The 13834-nt window shown below is 33.1% G+C and overlaps 1 protein-coding gene across 10 annotated transcripts in view; it reads left to right on the top strand.

Moving 5' to 3' along the window:
- Positions 1-13834, top strand: part of LOC141459325 (uncharacterized) — a 799141-nt gene that overhangs the window by 747375 nt on the left and 37932 nt on the right. For all 10 annotated transcript variants that reach the window (XR_012461442.1, XM_074138280.1, XM_074138274.1 and 7 more), the window contains 3 exons: positions 8979-9097; positions 11590-11974; positions 13571-13702. Coding sequence is in view for 9 of the 10 variants with exons in the window: in XM_074138280.1 (XP_073994381.1) it covers positions 8979-9097; positions 11590-11974; positions 13571-13702 (636 nt within the window). In the remaining variant the exon portion in view is untranslated. The remainder of the gene's footprint in view (positions 1-8978; positions 9098-11589; positions 11975-13570; positions 13703-13834) is intronic.

The raw sequence follows: 13834 nt of genomic DNA, 5'->3' as shown, positions 1-13834 counted from the left end.
GTAAATTTGCTTCAATTGGGAAAAAAAAGAAAAGTATTCTATGCATTTTTAGTTGTGCATTTTTTGCAAATACAAGTGGACATTTTTTCTTGAGTACATTTTACGCAAACATACTTTTTACATTTTTCACAAATATTATTTGTTTCTTTACTGTGGCAAAGTCATATTTGACAAATTCTGCGATTGTTAGGGTGGATTGCAGTTGATGATGTTGCAGCTGGCCTTTGTGGGTCCTCAGGTTCTGGTAAAAATTTTTGCCATGCATTTCTATATACAGTGGAAAGCTGTTCTGCCAATTGAAACAAGAACACTTTTCGTGGTATTTGTATTTACTTTGTAAAGGATCCAATGTTTTGCCCCGTAAGCTCCACGAGCATAAAAAATCCCAATAAATACACGCATTTCCGGTAATGATGTGGTCCAATCATGCAACGAAATTCGGTGACCTTCTTCTTCTGTGCACATTCTTATATGCTTCGTAATATGATTATCTACTACCTACGAAAATGCACTGATAATATATTATCTGCCATAATATTTATTTTTGAGTAGCTTGTTGGCCCTTACACATCCTTGAAAATACAAGTAGATGGTAATCTTTCAGGAATACCTCCTTCTTCAAATTTTGACCACACAATATCAGCAGACAACAGTATCAGATGGTAATCAGCAGCTCTTTCGATCTCCTGAAAGGTGTTTTCAGTTTCTTCATCAGTGTCTGAAATAATTCGCATGCTACACCTTTTACTGGGCATATTGATGACATTTTCATTTTCATCATTAGTGGTCGATTCTTCATCGCCATCTTCAGTTTTAGATGCTTCATTTTGAATGTAAACCGTTTCATCTTCAGATGATAGTTCAGAACTTATTGCATTTGATTCTGTATCGGAGCACTCTTCTAGAGAGTCCAGAATTCACCAATGTTCCTTAGTTTTCTCATAAATAAATCACTTTTATTCGACTTTTCTTTTATGAATTTAGGGCGCAAATGATATAAACATAAACAATTGTAGATACCTTGGTAGAACAAAAATCACTGCATAGAGATAAGAATAACAACTACTTTTGGCTTACAGAGCAACTGCAACTTATGTAGTGCACGTTGAAATCTACAATTTATCATGTACCTCTATGTTATCATGTAACGGGTATTGAAATGAAAAATATTATTTCAATACAGGGCCAGACTGGTCATATGAGAAATTTGCTGAATTCAAAAATAAAAGTAATTTAATTATGTCAAATTTCCTAAGCAGTCAAAATGACTGCTTTTGGGCAATCTAGGTATAACACCACATATATCAGAAATAAAGAGGGGGGGAGGTAAATGCAACTTTTAATAAATGCATTTATATCATCTATAAAAAGTCAGAAAATTCTAAGAAATTATATCATTTCAAATATAATTTTTTTTTAAACTGAAATTAAAAAGCAGTCAAAATGACTTCTTTGGGCAATCTAGTGTTAAGGAAAAATGAATAAAATATGTATCATTAAAAATAATCGTTTATGGGCTATACGTATAAGGGTATACAGGGTGACCAGAGTTATATGCTCCACCCACTTTTTTTTTTTAACGGCGAGAAATTTCGAAAAAATAAAAAACACGTATTTAATCATTTTTAGTCTAGTTTATTTTCAGTGATAGACCCATTTTTTTAAACCCCAGTATCTCGAAATACAGCATCCAACTTTTGTTTTTCAAATGGAACGTTATATTTTTTGTTGCATATTTTTGTAGTATTTGAGCTCCTAAAAACAACAAAAAAAAAGTTTTTGAAATCGGTTAGGTTTTTCAAAAGTTATGGTAATTTAAAATATGAAAAACAAATTTCAGTTTACTGTCAAAATTACGTTATTTTTTTTAAAAGAATCTATTCAAACTGGGCACAACCAACGGATAGGCAAGCCAAAACTCTGGACTCCCACGCTCTGTTTGTACCGGCACTTATGGTGGCGTAGTCAAGATCAAGGCAGGCTAGAAGTATTCGACGTTCAGGTTGTTTTTTCTACAAACGTTTGGTGTGGAGTTATAGGAAATCAACTAATCGGCCCATACATCTACAGAGAGAACTTAACTGGTGAAAGGTATCCAACTTTTGTTTAAGAGACATTTTGCCAGTTCTGCTTGAAGATGTTCCTCTACAACGTCGGCTAGATGTATTTTCAACAAGATGGTTGCCCGGCACATAATGCGAGAGTGGTTCGAGGTTACCTGGACAGAAATTTCCATGAAAAGTGCTTAGGGACTCATTGTCCCATCCAAAGGCCACCTCGATCTTAACCCCAATAGACTATATTTTGTGGGGATACCTAAAAAAATAAAGTGTAATAAAAAAATAAAGCCCGTGGCTTCAGTCGATGATCTGAAACGTCGAATAACTCTAGCCTGCCTAGATCTTGACTACGCCACCATAAGTGCCGGTACAAACAGAGCGTGGGAGTCCAGAGTTTTGGGTTGCCTATCCGTTGGTTGTGCCCAGTTTGAATAGATTCTTTAAAAAAAAATAACGTAATTTTGAAGTAAACTGAAATTTGTTTTTCATATTTTAAATTACCATAACTTTTGAAAAACCTAACCGATTTCAAAAAATTTTTTTGTGTTTTTTTTAGGAGCTCAAATGCTATAAAAATATGGGGAAAAAACAAAAGTTGGATGCTGTATCTCGAGATACAGGGGTTTTAAAAAATGGGTCAATCACTGAAAATAAACTAGACTAAAAATGATTAAATACATGTTTTTTATTTTTTCAGAATTTCCTGCCGTTTAAAAAAAAAGTGGGTGGAGCATATAACTTTTGCCACCCTGTATATATAAAGCATGTACACGTAAAATATAAAATAAAATAGAATAAAATAGCTGTAATTTCGAATAGTTTGCATCTAATTCAAACTTCTATTTAATTTATCTATCTAATTTCATTTGCATAAGTTATAGAAATAAAATATTATTTATTGTAATTTCACAATAAAGTTATAAAAACAATGATTAAATATAATAATCATTTATAATGTTGGAACAATTTAAAAAAATTACAAGCTAAATTGAAAAGCATAATTTCCTTTTAAAATTAAAGTTCTATTGAGGTCAGACTTCTTGAAAAACTTGAAAACTGCAGCGGTTCTAGAATGTTTGACTGCGAGTAAATGTCGTACGGCTGCCTAAACGTAAAAATATATTAAAACAAACAGATTATGCAGCTAACTGCAGTTTAGCCCTACTTGCTCAGCTTAGTAGTGAAAATGAAGATAATAATGTAACAGTTGAAGTTAAAACTGTTAAAAAAAAAAATATCTCCAATATTTCTGCAAAGTACTGCAGAACATTTATAAAAATACAGTAAGATTTTTCTAGATTTTATTCTAAGAAGTTTTGATAAAACATTTTAAAACTAAGCATAACTGAAATTCATTAAAATCTCTAACTTTTGACATAACTCAATCCCGAAATCTCCCAAAATTTTATGATAGTGAAAATGTCAACTATTATACCTCCTACAACTACTAAGTTCACTGATAATGATACAAATTTAATCGTAATTATAAGAGGTACATACATCTTATTCTGTTACTGATCAAGAATTGTTGGTAGCTCCAAAAGAATTAAACTTACTCGTGAAACATTTATTTATTTATTTATTTATTTTTTTGGCGCATCAACAGCTGAGGTCATTAGCGCCCGGAGCTTTTTCCAGTGCACTGCCGGCCTCCGGACAGTGTTCTCTCGTTACAGACAACACTGTCCATCACCGGACAGTGAGCTGTAAGAAGCTCCTAGGAAGAGAAAATCTAAGGGTCAGCTGCTGGATTCGAACCCGGGACCTCCGCGTGGGAGTCCAGTATGCTAACCTCATAGCTAATCCCTTCCCTGAAACATTTATTGAGTTGGTAAAAATGACCAACAACACTTTATTCAGTAAACATTGATAAAAATTATCAAGGCTGGAAATATTTTTATTTTTATTTATTTATTTAATTTTTACAACTAACTTAACCCATATACGGTATACAGTTGGAGATAGACCTCAACAAATACAAAAAATAAATAAGTAAAAGTTCTACATAATTAATAAAAATAAGAAAAAATAATGAAATTTAAATTCTAACTTAAACAAGTAGTCTCATAAGGCAAAAGGTAAACAAAAATACTCAATGGTTCCAACAAAACGAAAAAAATAAATAAATAAATAAGAAATACAAATAAGAAATGCTTCATTGACCTGAATAAATAACAAAAAAAAAATTCTGATCTTCCTATTTTAAGAATAAATAAACTCAAGATAACCTAGTAAAAAACTAATAATAATAATAATAATAACAAAAATATAAATATAAAAGGCAAGAATAGTAAAAAAATAAATAAATGAATTAGAATAACTCTACATACTAACAAAAAATACTTCTTAATTTAAAAATATTTAGACAGAAAACAAAAACATCATTCAACTTACTGAGATGACCTGGCTCCGTAAAAGACAGAAAATTTACAAAGATGTCATCACAATTGTCCACAGCACCACAATATTTCTGAACAAGTGGATCTCTAAAAGATGAAAGAGTAGTAGGACACCTTGCGATGGCATGAGCAATGTCATCAGGTTCATATCAAGGATGGAAATATTTTAATTAAACCACAAGTAAATTTAAATTGAAATACAAATTGTAAACTGGAGCCTCGCTGTATTAAATATGCAGGTGATAATTTATTTAGCGAATGTGCTTGTAAAAAACGCCTAAATATGTAAATTGCTGAAAAAACACATTGTATTTACTGCCAACAGATTAAAATGCAGTCACTACTCATTTAATAGACATAATGTTTACTAAACCGAAAAATAAAAATATAAACATAATGCAGAAGTTTTAATAAAACACAAAAACAAATAAAAAAAAATACAGGGAAATAAATAAACCAAGAAAACTTTAAAGATCAACACAAGAATGGAGTTACACTTTTGTTGTTAAAGACGGCTCCAATATTGATATTGGTGTTTTATGACAATGTACAGCCTGGATGGCCTAGTTTTTGGCACTTGAAATAACTAATAACAATGTTTTTACTCCTTTTTACTTCTGCCATTGAACTCGGTTGTAGGCTATTGCCTTAACAATAAGAATATCTTTGATAGGTGGTGCTCTTGCCAAAAATAATTGCAAAAACTGGCAACCTACTAGAATTTTCCGTTTCTCTTTTATAAAACTGATGGAATTTAACTATAGCCACCCCTTGTTTAGCCAGATCTTCTTTCACTTCCCCAGCGGTTGTAGAATGTAATTATTTTTGGACATAATTCAGTTCTAGATGTGTACGAATAGAAATTCTATACTAGCTTTTGCTATGTGTTCTTTAAAGAATTTGTGATCCTGCAGATTTTGTGTATGTTAATAATTAATGTATTTTCCTTGTGTTTGAATTCAATTTAACAATTCACAAAAAAAAGAAATACCAGGTTTTCTTATGACCGAAATAATTTTTAACAGTCAATACGACGGTCTTAGTATTTTTTGACGGTGTATTTTATTTATATAAATATAAATAATTACTTATATTATATATATTATACTTATTTTTGATAAATGACGACTATATACTAATAATTAGAATAAAGCAAAAAGTTGATAGAACAATGACACATTAGAGTGAACTTTATGGTGTCCAAAGGCCAACTGTATCTATCACTCGTATTTTCACTTCAAAATAGGAAACTGGCTAGAAGCTGCAACAACATATTTCACTTGGATATTGCCATGGAACTTGACAGAACTTGAAAGTTAGCGGCCAATATACCTCAACTGGGCAAGTAGCACTTTCAAGGGTTTTTTTTTCCTCTTCAAAATCCCTTCTGTAAGGATTTTTAACATTTTTTTTTTTTTTTTTGAAAGCAGCTGCTACGATTATGTTTAAAAAATATTTCATTTTCTTCCCAAAAGTTATAGTTAAATAACTTTTTATTTTGCTTGGACTATTCTATTAAAAAGCACTGTGGGCAAGAAGGATGGATTGGCTTATTCTTAAGAGCCATATCAGAGTAATGTATGGATTTATCTAATATTAAATATTGATAAAGATTAAATATTTTTCTAAATTTTTGAATGTAAAAGAACAATTGCTAATCGGAGTGCCAATTAACTGCTTTTTTTAAAAAATTTTAGGGTTCCTTTTTCTAAATGGTGTCAATCAAGTGAACATTCTAATATTAAAATCAATTATCTTTTTAGTACAAATTGTAAATTTCAAACAATTTTAATTACGTAAAATGTGTTTAGATAAAGTCGGATTGTTAGCACCAGATTTTTTTAAAATTTAGAAAAATAAAGACAGAAGAAATAAGTTTTAGAGAAGTCAATTTAAGAGACTCGGGTGTATTTATAATGTTGAAACAAATAGAAGAGCAACGTTCATTAAGTAGACAAGCTCGGAGACCATCATTGCTTGTCATTAGCCTCTTTTCCAAAGAGTTAAGCTTACAACTAAAACTGCCAGCTAACTTAGTTTAAAAAGCAGTTTGCTTAAAATGAAAATAATGGTAAAACATTGCAGTGGTAAACTAATTATCTTAACTTGCTTCTAAAAAGTAAAATTCGGACTTCATTTAAAAAGTTAATAAAAAAAAAATCTTTTATAAATTGCTTGTTTCTTGTCAGTTTTCAATTGTTTAAAAAAAAAAGAAATTCCACTTGCTTGGAAATTATAATGAAGAGGCGCTTTTGCTAACAGAAATCTAATTATATCCTTTCAAAGTTCTCTGCAATTGATTGGATTGGTATAGAATAGAATTAGTAATAACCTGGGTGGAATAGCAAGTGTGTTTTGATTGCTAAACCCTCAATTAAAAATTAAATGCACAATTTTGCAATATTTCATTAAAAGATTGTTTCAAACACAGAATATAACAACGGTTTAATTAAATTGATCATTTTTTAGTTGTAATTTAGGAAACCTAATATTATTAAACTTACTGAAAAAGTGTTAAATTTTTGTAAAGAATAAAATATTTAATGGTCAATTCATGTCAATTCTGAGATTTTTAAAAAATGAAAAAAAAGTTTTTTGGCGTGATTATTTTTTTCTAATAAAAGTATTTTTCTTTGTTAAACTGGTTTGGACTTTATTTAAAATTTGGATTTGATAAAATTGTAAAGAGAACAAAATTCCTTAATTTAGTTTATTGTTAAACATCTGATTATGGGAGGATTATTTCATTGGTGTTGATTTCGGCTTGGTCTGTCCATAAATTAGTGTTATTAGTTACGAACAACTATAGTGCAGGGTTTTATCTGAGTTTAGGCAGAACAATCTAGGTAAGACTAACGATACTTATAGTAAGAAATATCGGGGTTTCCAGCGGGACTTCCTCGAGAGGCAATCATGAGTTTCCTCAATCATGAGACTCTTCAATCTATACTGCTCAGACATTCCAGAACCTTCCTCCACGACTACGTACGCAGATGGTACATGATAGCCTCCTTCGACATTAACCAATACATTACTGACTTACAAATATCTGTAGACTTAGTACCAAACTGGTTTCAAAGATGGAAATCTAATAAAACAGAAGCAAATTTTCGCTCTTCGTTGGTTCCAGAATGAAGACCAATGTTAAAACTCAACAACTCAGGAAATTCCCTAGAAACAAAATGATCAAGGAGTGCGCTACCTTGGCCGTAATCGTTGACACTTCTGGAGACTTCACATAAACTGTACTGCTCGTTAGACCTCTTTTAACATCCAGCCTGACCAGTCTGGATTACAGCTAGCAACACACTGTAGCCTGCAGACTGCACATCAACACAAAACTGCAACAAGCATACACTCGACTGAAACAGTTATACCCACTAATTAAAAGAAACACACCGCTCTAAACACTGCTGCACTGTACTGCTCTATAAGACGCTCCTTAGACCTCTTTTAACATACAGCCGGCCCAGTCTGGAGATTACAGCTAGCAGCACACTGACGAAAAGACCTGCAGATTTTTCCAAAATAAAGTACTACGAATATCCACTGAACGCCCGCATGGTTTACTGGGAACCCACAAATACACAAAGAACTGGAAATTCAAGCCATTCACACTCACATGATCAAACTATCGGACAACTTCTTCCTCACCCTTCATACTCTACCATCTACAACCACCTTGGCAAGCCTAAAGCCCCAAGAAGTCTGAAACCAAGACTGTATCAAGATCTATGTAGAACTGAACTCCGTTTGAAATATGTATCTCTACGTCTAAATCTCTTAGCGAGTTGGCCCCATAAATCATTATAATAGTAATTCATATATTTGCTTACCGGGCTTAGACTGAGTAGCAACTTTAGATTGCGAATTATAATTATGCCGAATTTTGAGGCATTTCATGTCACAAGAAAAGCAGTGGCGTGGTTCTCAAAGGAGAGCTCTCAACTTGATAAAATTATTGAAAAATATCATAATACTTTAACAATTGTTCTATGAGAGTTCCTTTGCTGTTTCCGTGGGTTACGGTAGATTTCTTTTTCCCTGAAATGTCAAATTAATATGCGATATGAATTGAATTTAATATGTGCAGTTCATACAAGATTTAAAAAAAAAATTAATTCACTGAGAAAAGAGTAAACATTTCAAAATATAGGCTTTTTCTAATACTTGGGCTCGCATTGGATATTGGATTAATTTCCAGTGAAGGCCCTTTGAAGGTTACGGTTTTGTGGCTTTCACAAAGGAAATGCTTGTTGCTCTGTGTTAAGTAATAATTAATCATACATCGTTATGTATTGTGTGAATTAGGCATTCAAATGCTCTATGCTCAGCTATTGTCCTAAAACTCAATAAAGCATTTTCCGCCAAGTATAGTATAATTTTAACCCAACCAACAAAATTAGTAAATAATACAATACAATAAAAGGAGAAGCTTTTTATCGACTGAATTTAATATGATTAGCTATACTATTATTGTTTCCTAAAAAACTAAAATGTTCATTAATATTGTTCACAGATATGTTCAAAGGTGTTTGGAAATGCTTCTGCATTGGCTAAACATAAACTAACGCACAGCGATGAAAGAAAGTACGTATGCGGCATGTGTGGGAAAGCCTTCAAGAGACAGGACCATCTGTGAGTTGTTTTTATTCAATTATTTACTTTGGAAGTCCTTTTAATTTTAGATTAAATTTGCGTAAAAGGCTGTGCGATTAAAAAAAAAAAATACATTTACGGAAACTCCGCTAAATAATTGTTTTATTTATTTTTTTTTTTTAATGTAAGACGCGTCAACAAGACTGCAGTTATTGGCACCCGGAGCTTTTTCCAGTGCACTACTAGCCACCGGATAGTGTTCTCTCTTTACAGACAACACCGAACAATGAACTCACTTCTTACAACTGCTACTAGGAAGAGAAAATCTAAAGCTAGTAGCTGGATTCAAATCCGGGATCTCCGTTTGGGAATCCAATATGCTAACCGCATAGCTAATCTCTATTATTTGTTTTGTTATAATTAATACAAGCTAGTGCGTGTGTTCATTTTCATTTTGACGCTGGGCTAGCCTTTGTGTACCAATTGTATTCTCTTCGCACTTCTCCTTTTAAAGCATATCATCAGGTGTCCATCTTTCCGTTGGTAAAAGACCAAGAGGCAAATGCTTACCTGACTAAACTATACTTAAGACTCTTCTCAGTAATCTTCCATGGGTAAAAACTTCCATTCTACATACGAACTATAAATGACCCTCTAAGCCCTATCCCATTCATCCTGCCAATTTTTATCAAAATCGGGCAAAGATTTACGGTAATAATAATTTTGGAAGGGGCCTAACATAAATGGGGCTAACTCCTTTCCCATTCGATGTACAGCATCAAGACCCCCAAAAGGCACATCTACATGAAATTCCAAATCGAATGACATCTGATTCATGAAAATCGGTTCGCGCGTTTAGGCACTATGTTGTTTACAAAAAAGTTAAGCAACATTTTTTTGAAAATGCCGTTTTTGCCTATTTTTGGCATCGTTTTTCTCAAAAACTAATTAATCTATGTTATTGCAAAAAAAAAAAAAAATACGGTTATAAATAAGGATGTGCCCCTAATTTTACAGAAAATTTGGGAATTTTAACGTTTATAGGAAAAGAGAAAAAAATTGTCAAAGTTGGGTGTTTTTCAACGTTACGCTTTTTCGTGCAGTTTTTGACGATCAACCCTTATACAACTGTCCTACCGGACAGTTTTAATCTATTATTTAAGAAGTAAATATACTAAAATTTTCTTTAACAAAATCTAGTATAGGAAGATACAAGAAAACGTATTATTTCGTTGTTGAGAGAGTATTCTTCTCTATGGTACGGTGACTTGGACGGACACTCTGAAAACAAAGCAGCTGAAATGGAGAAGATCCGTTAGAAAAACTAGATTAGATAGAGTAAAAAAAAAGAAAAAATAATGAAAAAGATGGGGTGTAAAGAGCTACAGTTCAACAAGGTAAACTATAAAATAGCTAAGATGGTATAAAAGTTGAGCTCGAGGAGATGGCCTAAGGAAGTGTCAGATTGCTGCCCCAGGAGAGAAAGAAGTAAGGTTTCACGAGGCAGCAGTAGAGAAGATGGTTTGGGAAAGGAAATTACTTGTCGAGTTTTGAAGGATTACGACTGACCAGATATATAGACAAACAGAAAATTGTTGTTTTTGATTGAAATCTGTAACCCAGTTATATTTATAAGGTAGAAACCGGATAAAATAAAAACTAAATTTCTCTGTAAATCAATGTAACGGATACTGTATCACCAGCAGAAGGTTCATATTTCATATTTCGTGGACGTACGTTCAAAAAATCTTACCATAAGGTGTGCATTTATTTGAAAGTAACCTTCCTAAAATAAATATAATACATCCCACTTAAGTGGCCTTATTCCTGATACAACGCTGCAGTGCGTGCATCAATTTTTATTTTTTATTTGCACAAAAGAACCATTTTGGTTTACGTCAGCCATGTAATTATTATTAACAAAATAAATGAACTAAAAGAATGAAAAACTTAACAACTCAAAAACAAATTTACAAAGAAAATATCTAATAAATAACTTTACATGAAATATCTAAAAATTTGATAAATTACAGAATAACTGCTCCAAATAAGGCTATGAACTGCCAACGCTTCACTTTCTTTTATTACTATGTAACAAATTACCATAATACAATAATGATATAAAATAATAATACAAAACTGAACGCTGTATATAAATAAATAAATAAAATTAATAATAATAAGGGAAAGGATTAGCTATGGGGTTAACGCACTGGATTCCCTTGCGGATCCAGCTGCTGGCCCACATATCTTTTGTTTCTATGAGCTTCTTCACGGTACGGTGATGGACAGGGTTTTCTAACGAGAGTACAGTATCTGGAGGCCGACAGTGCATTGGAAAAAGATACAGACGGCAAAAATGTCAGAACTTATTTAAATGTGAAATTAAATAAAATTTAAAAAACATCTACGTTTCTGGAATCAATATATTATATATAAATTATATATAAACAGACAATTGGTACACCAAGTTTCAAGAATTAGCTAGTCGATTTATCTTCATTGTTTTTTATTTACCTTGTTTATAACAGAAATGGCCATATGCTGACGCATCGCAACAAGAAACCATACGAATGTAAGGCAGACGGTTGTGGGAAATCTTATTGCGATGCGAGATCATTACGCCGGCACACGGAGAATCACCATGCAAGCAGTTCTCCAGGCGCAGTACCATCCAGCACCACGCCCTCTCCAGCTGGTACCAGCGGAACTGGTGCAGATTCACCGCCAAGTTGCATACAATATGCTCCCAGACCAACATCACCAAAGTTGAAAAGCACTAAACAGACTGCAGTAACTACGGGTTCTGTACAGTTGCAACAGAATGCGGCCACAAAGCAATCACAACCTGTATCACAGCTGCAGCAGTTATTGGCTACTGATCCGTCACAATCCTCCTTATCTTCTAACAATAAGGTAATTCCTTTTCAGTTTGCTTGGAATTGTAAACAATCCAAAGGTAATCATAGAAAGACATCACTTTAAGTTGATGGCTGACATTATATTTATGCTCCACATTATTCGTACAGCAATACATTTCTGATGTTCTTATGCCCAAAACATGAATGTAGACGATTCTTTATTCATGTACCAAATGGCGAACAAATTAATGAGACATAATAGTCCAACTTATCGATTGAGGGAGATTGTGTATTTGTTGGGCGCCAATATAATTGGAATTCTCAAAGTACACCCAAAATTTAATAATCAAAGATGTTGATCAAACTATTTCTTCTAATTTCTATAATTACGCTCGAACTATTAAAATACTGGGTCTTGCTAAGTCCTGCTCATGTCTAAATTGTCCTGTGCTATTCAATTCAATCTTTTCTACTGAGAGTCATGTCTAAAAATAGGTTAGTTTCTCTGCGTGAGGCGTAAAAGGGCAATTTTCGGCGAATCGTGATTGCCACGTCTGTCTAGCAGCTTCTTAACATATCGTACATTTAAGATAAAATCAAATAGAGATAGTGCAATTAACTCTTCATAATTATGCTATGTGACATATCTTTTGATTAACTGGCTATCTTGTGAAGTGAGTCTGTATGCTATGTGACATATGTTTTGATTAACTGGCTATCTTGTGAAGTGAGACTGTATGCTGTTAGCTCGCATGCTTTGCGACATATCTATTGATTAAGTGGCTGTCTTGTGAAGTGAGTCTGTATGCTGTTAACTCGTAAGCTATGTGACATATCTTTTGATTAACTAGCTATCTTGTGACGTGAATCTGTATGCTTTTAGCTCGTATGCTATGTGTCGTATCTTTTGATTTCCTTCTGGCGTGGATCTATGATAGCCTAGAGAATGTTTAAACGTATATGGTACCTAGGACAATCGTGGTGAGGCAGCTAATAACGTCTCTTGGAGCTAACTGATTGATTCATGGCGTTTCTCCAAGTTAGGACGTTACTACTGACGATCTGAAAATATATTATGGCATGCGACTAGAACTGCTGTGGCGGAAGGAGGTTAGCCGTTGTGTAGCTGGTCGGTGGTAAAGATATACTGAATTATGCTGGTGCCTTTGCAAGCATATAGAATTAAGCGATGTCTCTTATGACAGTCTCACTGTCTGAGATAACCGTGATGAGGCTTTTAATTTGAAGTATGATGTAGTTGATTATCTATCTGCTTTTTGGCATAAGTTTAGAACAGTTGTGGCGTGAGGAGGTTAGCTGGTATCATGACATAACTTAAGGTATTACTACGTGTATTGATTCGAGTTTGGCCATTGCGTGGCTGTCGATAGTACGTAGAGCATCTTTTAAGTACCCTAATGCCTATGACGGCTATTATGTGACGGCTCTTGCCATTATCTGATTGTGTATCCAGTGTATTTGTTGTGAGTCCGGTAGCGTGATGTATCCTAACCTTTCTATTATCACCTGGAGTAACTTTTATTGTTACCCGTAGTATCTTTTCACATCTTGTGATGCAAATAGCATTGGTGTAGTTACATATCTCGAGATTTTGGTTATATTTGTGAAATGATAATATTTTTTTTTACAGACATCTCCCAGTATGTCTAAAACTGTTCCAACCAGTAGTAAACCAGTTGAATGCAATTTATGTCATCGTAAATTTAAAAATGTACCTGCACTAAACGGCCATATGAGGCTACATGGTGGTTATTTTAAAAAGGTAATTTGATCTACAAAAAAATTTTTTTAATTGAAAAATAATTAGCAAAATTTTATTTTTATTTATCACGTTTGAAACAAATAAAAATGAGCAATCCTTTTTTCTTTCCCAGCGAAAACAAGAACTTTTAAA

This window comes from Rhodnius prolixus, unplaced genomic scaffold (assembly GCF_049639745.1).
Source record: "Rhodnius prolixus isolate KJV_2025 unplaced genomic scaffold, Rpr scaffold_11, whole genome shotgun sequence".
NCBI classification, from domain to species: domain Eukaryota; kingdom Metazoa; phylum Arthropoda; class Insecta; order Hemiptera; family Reduviidae; genus Rhodnius; species Rhodnius prolixus.
The sequence above is the reverse complement of the archived record's forward strand: the minus strand, read 5'-3'. Positions and strand labels throughout refer to the sequence as shown.